General features: G+C 42.5%; 1 protein-coding gene across 4 annotated transcripts in view; it reads left to right on the top strand.

Moving 5' to 3' along the window:
* TMED8 (transmembrane p24 trafficking protein family member 8) overlaps positions 1–17,414 on the top strand; it is a 34,553-nt gene extending 17,139 nt beyond the window's left edge. The window contains exons 2-6 of one of the 4 annotated variants that reach the window (XM_081049787.1): positions 940–1,021; positions 5,792–5,900; positions 7,914–8,040; positions 8,254–8,559; positions 10,033–17,414. In XM_081049787.1, the coding sequence (XP_080905913.1) occupies positions 940–1,021; positions 5,792–5,900; positions 7,914–8,040; positions 8,254–8,559; positions 10,033–10,250 (842 nt within the window). In that variant the 3' untranslated portion in view covers positions 10,251–17,414. Of the gene's footprint in view, positions 1–939; positions 1,022–5,789; positions 5,901–7,913; positions 8,041–8,253; positions 8,560–10,032 lie in introns of those variants that run through there. The other 3 variants (XM_081049788.1, XM_081049785.1, XM_081049786.1) reach the window with 3 other exon arrangements.
* The last annotated feature ends 165 nt before the right edge of the window (positions 17,415–17,579 follow it).

Genomic DNA, 17,579 nt, shown 5'->3' with positions numbered 1-17,579 from the left:
ACACACACACACACAAATGAGACTAAAGTCAGATCATGAATATTTGCCTGTCATTTGTACCTTTACGTTACTATCAAACTCTAAAACGTTCAGGGTTTGATGTTTACTTCATTAAGTTGTATTTTTGTATTGAGAATTGGACTTTGGGCTTCAGTTTCTTGCTGCCTTAACTAGAGGAGGTTACACCAGGGGTTATCTAAATACACACTGAAGCACATGCTGATCTGAGTGCTAAGGAAAGCCTAAATGAATAAACCACAAAACTGAGAGCACCTAATGGTTATGAACATGACTGCCTGCATTTGAGTCCTGTCTCTATGCCTTAGTTTCCTTACCTGCAAAATGGCACCGATAATACCAGCCATAGGCTTGTGTGAGCTTGGGAACAGGGACTTCATGATGCCTTTCACCAAATACTCCTTGAGGGCGCCTCACAGTTATTCAGTAAGTCATTGGTGAATGAGCGAGTAAATGAATGAAATTACAAAAATCTGTTACCTGACATTGGCTACAGTGATCTGAGCTTACTGAATATAGAGTAAATCTATTGACTCTTTAGTCAATATATTGACTCTTTACTTTGGCCCTGAATTCAAATTTGTTTCATCCTACATGTCACTCTGCCCTCTATTTTCTGCCTAATTTAACCATCTGCTTTCTGAGAAATAGTGATTCTTAATTAGGATTAATTCTGTGCTTGTTTTGGAAAATCACTTTTATTTTATTTTGTAAATGGGTTATGACTATCTGAGAATACTTGGATGTGATGGCTTGAATAATTTATGTATTGAGCTTCCCAGAGTTTAAAGTTTATGCCCAGAATATTTTTGGAAAGAGAAGGTTGTTTGAAACTGCCTGATTTTTTTTTTTTTAAAGGTACAAGGCGATTATGATTGTGTTCCTTCTCGGATACTGAATTTTCCCCCCATGATTTTCTAGGGAATGTAGATCTAGAAAACACCAAGGTCGCCTCCCCAGCAGCTGCTGCCTGTGATCCTGAGCCCCATCCCTCAGCTTACAGGTAGGGACAACAACTGCTTTGGATAAAATGCTTCTGAGGACTTTTATCTTCTGAGATGAGGAATTGGTGAAAGAAGTGGGCAGCGACTTAAAGAGGGAAGATAAGTTGAAGTGAAGGGTGTGAATGGTTTTGTCATTAATCAGTCAGTCCTTCCATGTATTCAGGGGCCACGTCATATCCATTTCGGGTTATCAAATTTTCTTGTATTCTGGGAGAATAAAACTGTAACGAAGAGTATAGTGTCTTCATGTATCTTCTTGTGAAGACTAAGTTCAGATGTGAAAACATTTGAAGTGGAACCCAGGTGGACGTTCAAGAGAAAGTGTGATTTTTATCCATAAAATGCACACGTATACACACACACACACACACACACACACACACACACACTATTGGGGGCAGTTTTTTATTATGTAATTTTCAGATTACACCATTATGATGACCTTCAGGTTGTCATTTTTAATTTCTCTCTCCCTCCGTCTCATCTACCCACCGTCAGTGACATCAGAGTGTATAATAGCAGAAAGAGAAGAGTTGTACTGAGCCCTAGAATGAGTGGACACACGAAACATTAATGGAATAATTAATGAAAAACTGTGTTTTGGAGAACCCTGAGCTGGTGGATATTCTAGTCCCACTGATCAGTGAACGGCACACTGTTGTCACGCAAAGCCTTTGGTTTTCATGTCCCACACAAAATTGAGCAATATCAAGATATTTTTAAAATCCATTCCTTCTTCAGTAGAAGTGCTTTCTTCTTACCTTTGTACACGAAATAAAACTCTTTTTCCCCAGAATTCAGCTGATGGAAGATAATAATTATTAATATAGTTGGTGACAATATAATAGTCATCGAATGTTTTCTCTGTAATAATGGTAATAAAATTCTTCTTTTTTATTGACTATTTCTATTTGCTCAATACTATACCAGGTGTTAAAATGTATTATTATCTCACGTAATCCTTATAACAACCCTCGTGAAATAAGTTTTTTTTAAGATGAGGAAAATCAAACAGTGCATTCAATAATTTGCCCAAGATCACACAGCTTTAGGTTTGTCTGACTCTAAAGCTTATTCTCATAAGTCGCAATAGAAGGGGTTTGAGTTCTATGCTCAGACTTAGTAGGTTACTCTATATAAAATCTTTTTTGAAGACACAGCCTCCTCAAGGATTTGATGATTTGAGACAATTCATATTTTCCTCAAATCTCCTGAGGAGAATATCCCATCTTCCTGTCACCACTCTTTTTCTGTTGCTTTGAAGGATTCTGTGGGGGGATGGGTTTTGGCACAGAACTGATTTTTCCTCCTCAGAGTAAGTACATTTTTTTGAGTGAGGAATATAGAACAGTCTTAGAAAAAAGGAGATTTACTTTTAAAGGTTTGTTTCTAAAAATCTAGTGTGTGAAGAAAAAAATCCAGTAAGCGTGACGCCTAAAGTTCAGTGTTCGTGCTTTGTATATGTTAGAAATGGCCACGGCACAACTCTCTATCTTTTCTAGTGAGGCTGGCCGCTGGCCAGGCTGCCCCCTCCCTTTGGGCTGGCCTCTCTGCTCCGGGTCAGCATGAACCAGAAGGCTTAGAGTGGGAGTTTTTCCTTTACGTGGCTTATCATTGGCATCAAATGATTTGCAATTTATCTGTCCCAAAGTACCCTTCACTGATTCTTCAGAGCATAAAATGCTAATGTGAATATTAAATTTATGTGTCTGTTGCATGTCCTGTTTGAAATAATTTTTAATAAGCCAAACCATATTTGTGCAAAGTAGTATGCACAAAGGCGAAGAAGAGACTAAATTTCAGATGCCTATACAGTAAGAGCAGGTGATTGGTCAGATTAACTGTTGTAGTCTCACGTTCCAAATAGTCTTCTTTTGTCCCCAGACAAAAATTAACTTATTCATTTACTCATTCAACAAACGTTTATTAGGGTGTCTACTATTTATTCATTCAACAGACATTTGTTGAGCGCCTGCTATGTTCCTGGCACTGTTCTAGGCACTGAAGATACCACAAATGAACATGCAATCCAAGTTCATGGAGCTTCTAGTCTAGTGAGGGAGGCAGGAAGAAAACAAGTACACGTATTTCATAGACCCTTACGTTGCCATCAACTGTAAAGTGAACGGCTATCTTACGTACCTCGAAGAAAGGAAAACATGCCCAAGATAGCGAGTCTCATAAGAGACCCCACATGGAGCTGGGACATCAAAAGCCTGCACCTTTAGTGTGAAAAATAAACAAGGGGAAAAATCCCTCCTCACAGCAGAGGCCAGCAGGGAAACTTGAATGTCTCAACTGTGGCATTATGGGAAGGTTATCTCCCCTGAGAATATGAACCACAAGTTTCTAGTCACCAGTTTGTTGTCCCAATTCACTCTGCCAGTGTGGTCTAAACAAACCCTTAAACAGAACTTCACTTCATGTCGACTCAGTGGGTAGCACTCCCGAGCCCTGGCAGAAGCAACTGCAAATCCATGAAAAGACTCAATGTTCATTCAGGTCCGAGGCAGTTTTAAGACACCACCAATTATTAGGACACTCTGTATTCCCGTTGTTTTAAAATCTATAAACAAACATGCATCTTGCAATCAACAAAATATGGTACATGTCAGGCAGTAATGAGTACAGTGGAGAAAAGCGAGGCAAGGGAAGGGTGTAAAGAGTGATGGGGTGGAGGGGGAGCCTTTTTATATACAGACATGGGGAAGCCTCCCCAAAGTCATGGCTGAACAGAAACGGGAAGGAAGCTGAGAAGTAACTAGGGGAGAGGATTCTAGGCCGAGGTGACAGCAGGCGCAAATACCCTCCAGTGAGAGAGTGCTTGAAGTTTTGAGGCATCTCAAGAGATTTAGAGGCCGTCTGACTAAAGTAGACTGGGAAGGATGGGATGAGGTCATTCTAGGAGAGGTGGGGTCAGAGTGCAAAGGGCCTCAGTGTTCCAGGTGACAGGACTGCAGACTCTGCAGACAGAGGGGTGAGACGCAGTCCTTGCCTTCTAGTTCTCCTGCGGATACAGGCAGGTAGTAACAAATAGTGTCAAGAAACAAAAATGGACCGTAATTTCTGGGTTGAAGAGGGTAAAATAGGCTCACAGCCTAGAACAATTTACAATTTACACAGGATTACCCAGGCAAGCCCATAAAAACCAACAGTATTCCACCGCTCTGCTTTTCATAGTAACCACCTCTTGTTTATTCTGAGGAAGGTTGGAGTGACTAGGATATTCAAAAGATGGCTCTGTTTTGTCTGAAGAAGAGGTAATTTATAAACTAGGAGTTTTTTTTTTTGTTTATGTTGAGAGAGAGAGAAAGAGAGACAGAGAGAGAGAGAGAGAGAGAGAGAGAGAGAGAGAGAGAGAGAGAGAGAGAGAGAGAGAGGAGAAGGAGAAGGAAGAAAGAAATGAATGAAGTCCCGAATAAGCCCTGTTTCTGCATATGGTTTATAGTGCTGTTTCCCAGTCGTTTACTGAGCCTTTCTGCGGAAATGATGCTCTAACGCGGCAATTCTCAAATCTTTACACTCTCGGAAATTATCGAGGACCCCAAAGAATTGTTATTCATGTGGGTTATATCTATCAATGTTTACTATATTAGAAACTAAAATTGAAAAATGAAAAAATTGTTATTGATTCATTTAAAAAGAAGAATAGCAAACTCATTACATGTGAATATAAATAACAGGTTTTTAATGAAAAACAACTATTTTCCAAAGCAAAAATAATTTCGTAAGAAGAGAAATGTTGTAAATCCCTTTAATGTCTGCCCTAACAAAAGACAATTGGATTCTCAGATCTGCTTCTTCATTCATGCTGTTGCAGTGTCACCTCAAATAGTCTCTGGAAAACTCCATTTCATCTTCTCATCCTCCTGAGAAGATGAAATGAACAAAAGCAAATCCTATTTCAGAATTATTATGAACAAATTTTGACTTCACAGACTCCCCTGCAAGAGTTTTAGGGACCGCAGGGGTCCGGGATGATGCTTTGATAGCTGCCGCTCTAAAGAATCCCTGCCACCTTTTGTTGGAAACATTACCTAAAGGCTTTGGGGATTGTGCTTATCACAGCCCTGGCACTTAACTCACTTTCTAGTCTCTGGAAGCCAGGAGAAATGGAAGAGAGCATAAATTATTTCCCTTATTTCTTAAAATCAGCTATTCAAATAGTTGTATTTTAAGTCACTGAGATAGTAGATTCGTGTGCTTAAAAAGGAAAGAAAGTGATTACCTTTCCTACGACCTAGTGAGTTGAGGGGGATATAGATATCTATGATAGGGTGTGAAATGGAAACGCTGAAAGACAGCTCTGGGGATAACTAACTGTGGAGAGGCATTACCTTGCTCACTGGTTTTGCTTCCTTTGTTTTGCTGATCAATTTCTGGCTTAGGTGAGGCTCCCTCCCTTTGCTTCTAGCCAGTGGCTTTCTGTGTAGAACAGAACTGGGATTCTAACTTGTGTTTTGTTGAAATCGGTGTGGAGCAAATGGCACCGGTCCCCGTGAGGAATAAGACCAGACCTGCAGTCCATCTCAGATGACTGAGTTGTGTTTACCATGGTTCTGGGAGCCTGGGATGTGGTTTCCTCACGTGGGCCCTCACACACTGTCACCACTTTGTTGTGGGCCAGTTCAGCCCTGGGCAGTGGTCAGCTAAAGTGACAGTGGGGGTTGTGGGGGATGTCCTTTGAGGATTGTTTTATTTCTGAGTTTCTCCAGGGCTGTTGTGCCTTTTATGAGTCCTTGAATTGACATGCTCTCTTCCTCTGAGAGGCCGCAGATGGTTTCCCCAGTGAGTGAGGGTGGCACAGAAGACGTGCGGAAAGCCCCCGGTGCCGTGGAGGCTCAGGCCTTGGTGGAACACGAATTGCTGTCTGCAGAGGTACGAAGCCCAGTCTCGCTCTCTCTTTGGAAAACAGGAGTTGGTGGCACCAGGATTTAGATACAAATGGGTGGGTGGCAATTAGAAAGCACCGTGAGGATGGCTCACAAAAGTCTGTTTGCTCTCTTGAGGGCCTCTCATTTTTAATTATTTGGGGAAGGGTCACGCCTCCGAAGTGTAACACCCGTGTGGCCACACACTGTGCTAGCACCCAGTAGTCACCTCCTCAAAAAATGAAGTGTTACCGTGGTGCCTCGAAAATAAGACCTACCCGGACACTCAGCTCTAATGCATCTTTTGGAGCAAAAATTAACATAAGACCCTGTCTTATTTTACTATAAGACCGAGTATAATATAATATAATTAATATAATATAATATATAATATAATATAATATATACTGGGTCTTATATTAATTTTTGCTCCAAAAGATACATTAGAGCTGATGGTCCGGCAAGGTCTTATTTTTGGGGAAACAGGGTAGAATGAATGTTTACTTGTTGTCCAAAATCTCCTCAATGTAAGGGGACTTAGGCCATTGAACTGTTTTAGTCTCACTTTTCTTGTGGTAGATCTACTCCATTCTTATGGTCAAGATTCCATAGAAGTGATGTTGATAGCAGTGGTCTCCCTGGCATGGAGGAATGGGTATTTCTATCATTATTAACATATATATTATAATAACAAACGGTATTAGTATCAATAATGCTAGACAATGCTAAACATTATAATTACATTTGTATAATGCTTTATAGTAAACAAAGCATTTTATACACAATACTTCATTTACTCCTGAGAAAAATCCTGTGAGATAGGTACTATTATGTCCCCATTTTACAGATGAGGAAACTGAGGCTAAAGCTGTTAATGACTTCACTAAGGCTATCCAGCTAATAAGTTGCAAGCTAAATCGTTTGTTTAGCTGTCTAGAAAAGGAACAACCAATTCAAGCAAGTTAGCCAAAGCCCGATTCACCTCATTTAGTAATGGAGTTAAGAACTGACAGATTTATTCTCCAGAAACGTAATTAAGAGAATATAGTCTGGGAAGATTACAAAATGTATTTATTTCTTGCAAATATAGTTCTGCTCTCTTAACTGGACTGCTGTCTCACTGATGTGCTCTCCCATGTTGGCAGTCGGTGTCCATTTCTTCTTGAGGTGCCTGCCGATTGCTTAGAGAAGGGCCAGGAAATTAAGGCATAATAGCATGAAACAGAGGAACACTAATGTGAGTGATTTGAAGTGAAACTCACTAGGGAGAGATTGTAACGCTCCTGCCATGGGTTAGCGAGGGCTTTGAGTATCAAGTGACATTTGTACTCTACCATGCAGGCTAGACGTCTGGTAGCAAGTATACTGTTTAAATGCAAATCCTGGGTCTGGTCTAAGGGGAAGGTGTAATTATGTATAGAACACTGATAGAAGAGACAGCCTATAGGATGAGATATCCAAGGTGTGCTGTGGATGAGAGAGAGACAGCCAGACAGTAAACCGGATTCTCTCTCTGCAGTGCTTTGGTGAATTGATTGACAGTGATCTGGAAGTAACCTCTGAATGGGAACTGTAGCAGCAGGAATGTGTGGCAGAGTGGGAGCTGAGCTAACCCCCGGGTGCAAGAGCGGCCATGATTGGAGCCACAGGGAGGTACTGTGCAGGCTAAGGCAAGACCAAGGCATGGCCCACAAATGCTGTGCATATAAAAGTCAGTAGCAAGCTTTGAGGATGCTTTTGGGCAAGGATTTTATAAAAGGCCTGGAGTGGGAAAGTTGCAAAAGGTAGGGGACAGCAAGAAAGAATCTTTAAACGAGGGAACATTTTGGTGGCACTAAAAAATAGTAGAATTTATTAGCAACCTGTCCAAGGAGGAAAGAGAAGGAATGTTGAAGAGCATGTTAGGCTTAGAATTGGGAGAGTAGAGGTAGTAGGGCAGGGTGGGCAGCCTTCATTTGGGAAAAGACTAATTGGAATCTGCTATTCTAACGTGTCCTCTAACCAGAATTGTGTTGTGCAGATGGCCAAGTACCAAGTCCCACAGTGGCCTGGAGACATCGTTATGATCCAGTCTGAGCACACAGGAGCTGTAGATATTCTTTCAGCTGATCTGGAATCTGCAGACCTCCTGGGAGACCACAGGAAAGGTGAGACCTTTGAGTGTGGAAAGTGGTTTTTCTGTTCCCAATAGGTACTTAAAGGCAGGCAGACAGATGGAACGAAAGAAAGTAACTTGCGAAAGAAAGTCAAAGAAGCCAGGAGAAAGAATGTGTCTCGCTGTGACAACCTCCCTAAGCAAAATGCCAGGTGGGGCAGTGTGTCCGCTGGGTTTCTCAGTAGTAAGCTGCCTGTTCTTTCAGTCTCGCCACCTCTGATGGCCCCTCCATGCATCTGGACCTTTGCCAAGATGAAGGAATTCAAAAGCAAGCTGGGCAAAGAGAAGAATAGCCGTCTGGTGGTGAAGCGGGGTGAGGTAGTGACCATCCGGGTGCCTACCCATCCAGAGGGGAAGCGTGTCTGCTGGGAGTTTGCAACTGATGACTATGACATTGGCTTTGGCGTTTATTTTGACTGGACGCCTGTAACCAGCACTGACATAACTGTGCAGGTCAGTGATTCCAGCGAGGATGAGGATGAAGACGAAGAAGAGGACGAGGAGATTGAAGGTAAATTTAATTTGAACATAATTTGCAGTTTCCTTTCCTGGCTCCACCTAATATCTAGTTACCACTTCCCGTGTGTACCAGTCCTCCTCTTCCTTAGAATTCAGGCGAGGAATCCTTTCCAGCATCGCAAGCTACCCTGAGCGAGGCAGACCTAAGTCAGACCCTCAGAGAACATTCTGGCGGGGTTTGTGTCGATGCCCTCGTGGACCGCTTCTTTTCCTGTTAATCAGTCCCTGTTTCCCCAACATCTCCTTGGAGACAGGGATGGGGCCGGGGCTGGAAAGGGTTGGATCGGTGCCATTGTATTAGAGGCAGTGTTCTTCAGATCACAGATAAACCTGAGATTATTTTACATGTCTCTCTTAGTTTGGGGATAGTTACATTTATTCTTGGCCTGGAGCCAAATGGAGTAATTACACTTTGCTAAATGTACCCATTCTCTCCCCTTTCCAAACGGTCACAGCTGGCCGACCACTATTTACTTCTTTGCTTCATGCCAAGAGCAGTTTTAAAAGTAATCTCCGTGCTCTCTTCCAGCTGTTACTTGCAACACCTTCCCAGGATGGCCCGGAGGCATTTTTTTTCCTTTGGTAATATAAGAGCAGGTTCTAAGCATTAGCTTTATCCCTTGATTTTCCTATATCATTTTAAAATCAATTCCTTAACTTGCTTCTTCATGGAAAAGCAAGTCTGCAGGGAAATCTTCAGATATTTAGGGAGGAGGAGAACCTCGTATCTTATTTGCTGTCCTTTTTTATTTTATTTTTATTTTTTATTTGGGAATATTGGGGAACAGTGTGTTCTCCAGGGCCCATCAGCTCCAAGTCATTGTCCTTCAGTCTAGTTGTGGAGGGCGCAGCTCAGCTCCAAGTCCAGTCGTCGTTTTCAATCTTTAGTTGCAGGGGGCGCAGCCCACCATCCCATGTGGGAATTGAACCGGCGGCCTTGTTGTTCAGAGCTTGTACTCTAACCAGCTGAGCCACCCGGCTGCTCCTTATTTGCTGTTTTTTAAGAAGCCAAGTGGAAGTTCTAGGTCACTCTTTACAGCCTGTTTGTCTGCATTTCCTACCTCCATTAGCTAGTTCTTTCCCCTGTTGAATGAAAGGATATCAGAATTGTTTCTTCTAAATATTGTTTTCTCCCCCTTGGAAATGTCCAGACATTTCTGGAGCTAGGTAGACTCTGTAAGGCTAAATTCTGTTTCTCGGTGGAGATATTATTGGCATTTGGGGTGGGATGCTTCTTTGACGAGCACGTACTATCCTGATGTTTAGCACTCTTGGACCCTTGGATCACCCACTGTTTGCTGCGATGACCAAAAAGGCCACCAGACATTTCCACATTCCTATGGGAAGGCAATAGCATCTCCCCTGGGTGAAAGCCACTAGGTCACCTGGTGCCTTCTCTCACCTTCAGGTAGGACTTACTCAGTCTCTGGATTCATCTCCAAACACTGCCATTTTGCTCATGCAGACCCTGTCCCAGCTGGAGATGTGGAGAGAGGCTCCAGGAGCTCCCTGCGGGGTCGCTATGGGGAGGTCATGCCTGTGTACCGGCGGGACAGCCACCGAGATGTGCAGGCTGGCAGCCACGACTACCCCGGTGAGGGCATCTACCTGCTCAAGTTTGACAACTCCTACTCACTGCTCCGCAACAAGACTCTCTACTTCCACATCTACTACACCAGCTGAAGGCCCGTGGGGACGGGGAGGGCGGGTGTTTGCTGGCTGGAGCGGGCTGCCAGCTGGTGCCTCTTGTTGAGCGTGAGGCTCCTGACCCTCATGCCCTACGTGGTACGCCTGGCTGTCGACCCCATGTAGCTTTTCCCCCTCCTTGGCTTCTGCCGCTGTTCTATGGTCCCTGACTCACACTCTTCTTGCTTCAGACTCCAGCAAAATCCCTCTGTGAAGGTGCCCATCGGGCAAAAGCCTAAAAGGAAGTTGGGGGTTGTCTTTTAAAAATAGGTTTGTTTGGACACAGATCTGTTATTCCAATTGCTGCTCTCTCCTCTCCCAGAGCCTGTATTACAGATGTGTTTGGTGATACCCACCCTCTTTTTGGAATTGCTAGAAGGGGGAAAGCACACTGTGCAGGAAGGGACCCAACCTCTTGGATGGAGAAAGCTCTGTCCAGCCTCTCACCACTGCCATAGTCCCGCCTGCTGGCTCTAGCACAGGCTGGGAGCCCTCACTGCCTTTGAGGGGTGTGATTAGTCCTGATGGTTCACTTCGGCCTCTTTGCCTCCTCTTTGCCCTTTGCTAAGCCTGTGTCTTTGTCATGACAGCAAGAACTTCATGCAGTCTAAAGTGATGATGAATGTGACTAGGGTCTTCTGGGGAAAACAACTGCCTCCATCACTTCCTGTTTTAAGAGGTAGTGTCCCTCACTATAGGCAGTGGTGGTCGAAGGGGAAAGAATGGCAGTTAGGTACTGGACTGACCTCAGAACCCACATCTAAATTGTTTTGTTTATATAATCAAAGAAGAAGGGGTATAATCTGAGAAAGAAGGTTTAAAAAAAAAACAACCACTCTAGATTCCCCACCACTTTATTTTTCTTTCTTTAGAGTAGGAGTGTTATTTAGAGATTTTGCTTTGGAACCAATCAGATTTCCAAAGTTTCTGAGTTTAGGTTTCTTGCTTTCGGGGCTTAAAGCTTTTGGTGTTTAGAGTCTCTTAGGAAAAGGTGATAACGAGCTTCACTGTTGCTACTGATTGGATTTGCTCTTTCCCAGGCCAGCGCTTGCATTTCCCTGGTGACGGCCTTTCCCACTCTATAACCCTGAGGCCCAGGAGTGCTGAAGGGGGCTGCAGCCAGTGGTCACCGTGAGGGACAGGGTGGCAGGGCCTCAGGCAGAGGAGGAGGCAGAGAAGGGACCACTGCAGTTGCGGGTACCTCCTTGTTTCTTATTCCTTGTGTCACGTCTGTTACTGCCTTAGAATTTTAAGGATAATTAGATTTATTTATTACCTTATTTATTTTTTTTTAGCACATTTCAATATGTCTTTGAAACAGTTTCCATCTGTTTCTCAGAAGGCTTCTGCCTGCCCTGAGCCATTGAGGCCACCTCTTCTATGGAGTTAAAGAGAAGTTGGGAAGTGACCACGTTCCATTTCTGCTAGTCAGGCCTGCCATGCTTAGGGAGGAATCTGCCCTCCTGCCACGGATGACGCTAACCTACCCAGCATTCCCTGTGAGGATTGTAGGTTGTGAGGGACTCTGCCCATTTGCCTGGGGTTCCTGCAGAGGACTTGACTAGCCAGTCAGAGATTCTGTGATTCCAGGTTGTCCAACTCCTTCGCCTGCTCTGAGGAATCATGTGCTTCACGGTGTTTCCTCTGGCTCATTCCTTCCTTGTCTGAGTGCCTCCCAGCAGGCCTCCCTTCCATACAGGAGCAGGAACTGGAGGAAGTGGGCTCCTCACAATAGGTCTGCAATAGCATCTTCGTTGTGAACGAAGGGTGGAGAGCCTGCGCCTTCTGGTCCCCTGTGCGCAAAGCCCAAAGTGGGGTAGGATATGGTGGACTGCCATAGCACCCCGATTCGCTGAGCGGTATCACACCTCCATTATTTTATATTGGAGTGCATTTTGTAGAGGATGACACTGGCCAAAATTTATATACCTTGTAAGAAATTAGAAATTATTTTAGCGACTGTCGATTTGGGCAGTGAAAAGCAAACTTGCTGTGCGCCATCCCATAAGATAGCAAGTGACTACTCTTTCATCACTAAAGTTGAATCATGCTTTTGCTAATACAATCTTCATAAAAGAATTTTCTACTGAGCTGTTCTCCAGTCAGCTAAAGTCGTGCTTATTTTTCCTGTTTATTATTAACTTCTGACTTTCTCTTAAAATGGAGTTGCCAGGCCATAGCAAGCTCCCTGGATAACATTTATTGTTTATTTTTGCTGTGAGATTCTCTGTCCTTATTTTCTTTGGAATTCTAGTTCTGTTGCATCACAAAAGCCTGAGGGACTTGTTCCTACCACCTCTGTGTGCCTCTTATTGTCTGGTCACTTTTGAAGTCCTGGACATTGTTACAATTCAGTTAGGGTTTCTTTGTTCCATTTCTGTAAAATTGCTAAAAGAGGATGTTTTCACCGTCTAATTCATTCACTGTTCTCATTAAATTTCTGAAATTATTGAACTTTATAGAGAGAAAATATTTACTGAAGCACAGGTAATTACTGAGAATTTCATAGCCCAGTGAATCCTAAGAGGTAGTTATTTCCTTAATCTGTGTCCAAGTTTATAGAACCAAACAATGAAATGAAAATCATTTGTTTTCACTCTCACTCTGTTCTGTAGGACACAAGTAAATATTAACAAACAATCGAAAGAAAGTGCTTCATCATAGGAGAGAGGCTGGAATTCTCTACATAGAGTGGCTGAGTTCTTAAATTTCTTTAGTTGCTTTAAGTTGTGCTACTTTGTTGAGAGATGGGGCTTTTAGAAATGATGTTTAAAGGGTTAATTTTTCCCCAACATGTTACTATGAAAAATTTTCAGCAGAAAACTTAAAAGATGTAGAAACGTGTACCACCACATGGATTTTAAAATTACAAGCTGCTAATTTTTAAACAAAGATGATTCTACCATTCTGTTCCTTTTGACAAGTGTCCCCTTGTTAAGTATCTTCCCTGCACAGATATTAGCTTAGAGAGCTCCTGGATTTTTGCAGACTTGTTTCATTCAGCATGGGTTACCTCATAAAAGTGTTTCTTGGCCTCCATCTTTCAAACTCATGCTTTAGTATTTATTTCTCCCTCTTCCTCAGGTCATAATTGCCACTGTTTCCTTCTCTAACTGGAATGTTGGAGTTAGAGTAATTGTGAAGCTGTTCTGGAAGGACTTTATTCTAATCTCTTTGTTTTATGAGATATCCTCAGGACTCTGGATTGAAACTCAACCCTCGTACAATATGCAGCTTTATAATGGAAGTAGGTAGGCACTTGAAACGAGGCCATTCTGTTATTTTTTCTTAATTGATTCATGCACTTTAAAAATAGTTGTCTCTGTCATTTAGGAAAGAAAATCTCATCCTTTTATAAAGTATATATATTGTCCCTTGTAATATCTATGTGGAAGAGTTAAATCTGAAAGCTCAATGTCTTATATTAATCAGTGGGATTAGATATTGTAATATTTATCATTTATAGGAAGTATCTGAGTTTATATGTTTTTGTTGAGCCCTACTCAGTCCCTCATTGAAAGAATTAGGTGAAACCCGAGCCCCAAAGTCTATATTTTTATATTGATTTTTTAAAGACCACTTTTCTGGAAAACATTGCCTTTTAACTCCTAAGTATGTGGTTCTAAGGTACACAGTTGAGTGACCCTAACATTTACATAAAAGACTGTAGCTTTAGAGAAAAGGGCATGAATGAAACAGTTTTGTGCAGTTTGAGAACTGCCCTTTTAAACTGATAGTAAGGAAGGAAAACAGAATAAATTGAGGGGAAGAGAGAAAAGCTATCAAATGTATCCTGGAATTTTGCTCATATCCCAATTTTGTTCTTTTGTTTGCAGTTCAGTAGTTGGAATTATTTTTAAGGCAGAAGTCTCACTGGTTCTCCTTCCACTTGTTGGAGAAATCCCAGACCTACTTTGCCGTCTTTTCCAACAGGATCGGCTTAGAAGTATTTTTGTGTAGGTCTCCTCTACTAAGTGTAATCCTGACCTGAGGATTGATTTCCTCTCTGTATTCTCTGAGACTCATGAGTCTAGTGCGATGAAAAAGATGGTGAGTTTAGAAGGAGGCTAGTTGTGTTCCACAACGGAGTTCCAGTTGTGTCACTGTAGCCACAGCTGGTTTTGACTATGACCAAGAAAGGGACGAAGTGGGTTAATTTTAACCGACATCACAGACCAGTTTCAGACCAGCATGTTTGGGAGCAAGGTGGGTCCCTGTGGGCCGACCTCCCTGGGCGGCGTAGAATTCACTGTCTTTAATCTGGGTGGGATGGTCATCTTCACAGCGATAAGGGAACAAACCAAACACACAGTTCTCCCCGTGAGAGCTTCCGTTTAGATTTTCTCCTGAGTCTGTACAGTTGACATCATACTCGTTAACTAGTATCTTCCCACGGGGTCAGAAGTGTAGAACTCCTGAATCCTCAAGAAAAGGGAAGAGCACCACTGGTTGAGAAGAGTTGGGAAGTGCGTTTCTGTCTGAAGGAAGGTTATTTCATTTTTGTGGTTGTGAGGGGTAGCTCGTTAAGGATTTCTGCTCTTTGGAGAGCAAGTCATTATATTCATTGTGTTTGTGCTCAGGGAGCCATGATGCATGATTCTTTGGGGAGTAGGTAGGGAACGGTGTCTAAAACCAGTCACAAGCTGGGTGCTTTCCGGCAACCCAGTATGTGGGGAGTCTACACGGCCAAAGTCCCAGTCTTCACACACGTGGGATCCTGTCCCAGGGCTCTCATTTCCACACAGCTGAGAGACAGAGAGAGGGCCTAGACTCCCTCCATTTCTCTCTGATGTCTTCATTATTTCTGGTATTGTTTAGCACTGGCAGTATCGTATTCAGGGCCTCAGTTTACCTGATTAACCAGAATTAAATAATAGTGTGAGTTGAGTAGCTAAGGCAATCAACCTGATTGGCAGTAGGGCTGGGGAGGGATTATGACTTATGGTCCCATATTGGGACCGCTGGGTAATTAACTGTATGACTGTGCAATCGGAACTCTTGTTTACCTTACCAAGTGAGTGCAGAGGATGTGGCAGTGCTGTACTGATGAGGACTTCAAATCAGTTTAGTTGACTAATAAACAGAGCAAGCCCTCCATCTGGGGGAATATACTCTGTCACTGGGGAATATAGTCTGCGGAATTTCAGTGTGAGCTCAGAGTCAGGGCCCACTAAAGGAAACTGACTTCTGTGGGCGGTGACTTTGGCATTCTGTAAAGAAGAAGCCTCTGGGAGCTGGTTCCCGTCGGCCTCTTTTCTGGGAACGCGGCGAAGACTCTCAGGCAAGAACTGCTTAGGCTCTGTTGGTACCTGTTATGGTCAGTGTTACCCTTTGCTCTGTCTAACCAGTCCAGCCCCTATGAACACTTCCTTGATATCTACCCACTTATTTAGGTAACGATTAGGGCAGGATTTGGGACCCAAAGGGTGAGAGAAACTTTCTAAGTATTATGTAGCCAGGTGTCAGAAATCTCTGCTCTCTTTGGACTGTTGCGCTGTCTGTCCCTGCCTGAACCCAGAATGCCAAAGTCCCTCCTGTTTGAATCTCTTGTCACCAAGCTAAGAAAACCCAATTAATGGCCTAAAGCCTTGATGGTGGGGCTCATTTGCAAATAGTCACTCTCAAAAACCAAAGGCACGACTCTGGCTTTGGAATTATTTGTAGTCCTGGTCACTGGTTTGAACTCATCATTTCTATTATATGTATTTTGATTTCTTTTAGGCCCCAGGCATGTGGACCAGAGTTAATGTTATGGCTTTTCACTCTGGGAGATGAGGAAAAGGTGCCCCAGAAATCTAGAGATACATACTTTTTATTAAATTGTACAGTTTTCTTTCACTTGAAGCAGGCAGGTAGTTTTGGCTTAACTAGACATAAAATAATATACATGAAGTGATTCCCAGGGGACAAAGTATATTTTCTAAAAGTTCTGATACAGGGTCATGAACAATTCTAAAGTTTTGGTTTGAAATACTATAAAATACAGGATTACAGAAGAACCCTTAACAGGCAATCAGTTTAAGCTCTTCCTGAACTCTCACCCTCACTGAGGTTCGAAATGCCTTGTCTGTGATGTTCTTGTGATTGGTTGTTATTGTTGATTTTTGGGTTCAGGCAAGAATCATCTGGAAAACATTACCTTAATTCTTTCTCTCATGTCCTAAACAGTACATTTTAAGACATTCCATATTAAAAAATTCCACTAACATCCCTTTCTGAGATTGTTGTCCTAGAAAAGATTTTTTTTCATTTAATCAACTTGAGTCATTTCCATTTAGTCATGTTCAAGAGCAAGTAAAGTCTAGAGAAAGGAATCCTGTAACCTGTGACTCTGGGAAGTGTTTTGAAATTCCCAGAATAAAGTTGCTTTGTAATCAAAGTGATGGGTTTTAAGAAAGCCTGAGTTTGGGTCGGGATAATTAGAGTAGAGGGAGGTGCTTGAAGATTTCCTAAACTACTTTATGCCACTTAGCTTCTATCTGAACGGCCTGCTTTGGTGCCACGCACTGAGCGCTATCAGTTGATTGAAAGATGATCACACTTTGTTGGTATCATGTTTCCCCGAAAATAAGACCCAACCGGAAAATAAGCCCTAGCATGATTTTTCAGGATGATATCCCCTGAACATAAGCCCTAATGCATCTTTTGGAGCAAAAATTTATGTAAGACCCGGTCTTATTTTCCGGGAAACATGGTAAATATCTCAGCAATCGGCAACCACAAAGGCATTCTTTCCTTATTGTCCTACATCATGCACTGATGCTGCCATTACAGAAAGGGGTCTGGAAGGGAAACTGTGTCAGTCTTTTCTTTAAAATACAAAAACATCCCAACCTATCATTCTTGCAACTTGTTTTACATGTCCCCCATCATGAGAAATGCCGTTAACATCTCCTATGATTTCTAAGAGCTCCATACCAAACTGTTATTTAATCATTATGTCCCGCTGAGTGGTTTTTCCTTTCCAACACCACGGTTTACACCCCGTGGCACTGAGTGTGTTGCTGTGATGCACACATGTTCCTGAGCTGTGGTTCTTTAAATAGCTCAGTTCTTGTGTTTTTATATTATGTACCAATTTTGTGATGCTTCTGTGCATTCTTTGTCTTCTCTTCCGAGTTTTGAAATCTGTCATAAATAAACTTTTTCACTATGCACCTGAAACATTTGAGTTATATCTTTGATTTACACTGATTTCTTTTTAAAGATTTTATTGGGGAGGGGAACAGGACTTTATTGGGGAACAGTGTGTACTTCCAGGCCTTTTTTCCAAGTCAAGTTGTTGTCCTTTCAGTCTTAGTTGTGGAGGGCGCAGCTCAGCTCGAG

Source organism: Rhinolophus hipposideros (genome assembly GCF_964194185.1).
Source record: "Rhinolophus hipposideros genome assembly, chromosome: 5".
NCBI classification, from domain to species: Eukaryota; Metazoa; Chordata; class Mammalia; order Chiroptera; family Rhinolophidae; genus Rhinolophus; species Rhinolophus hipposideros.
The sequence above is the reverse complement of the archived record's forward strand: the minus strand, read 5'-3'. Positions and strand labels throughout refer to the sequence as shown.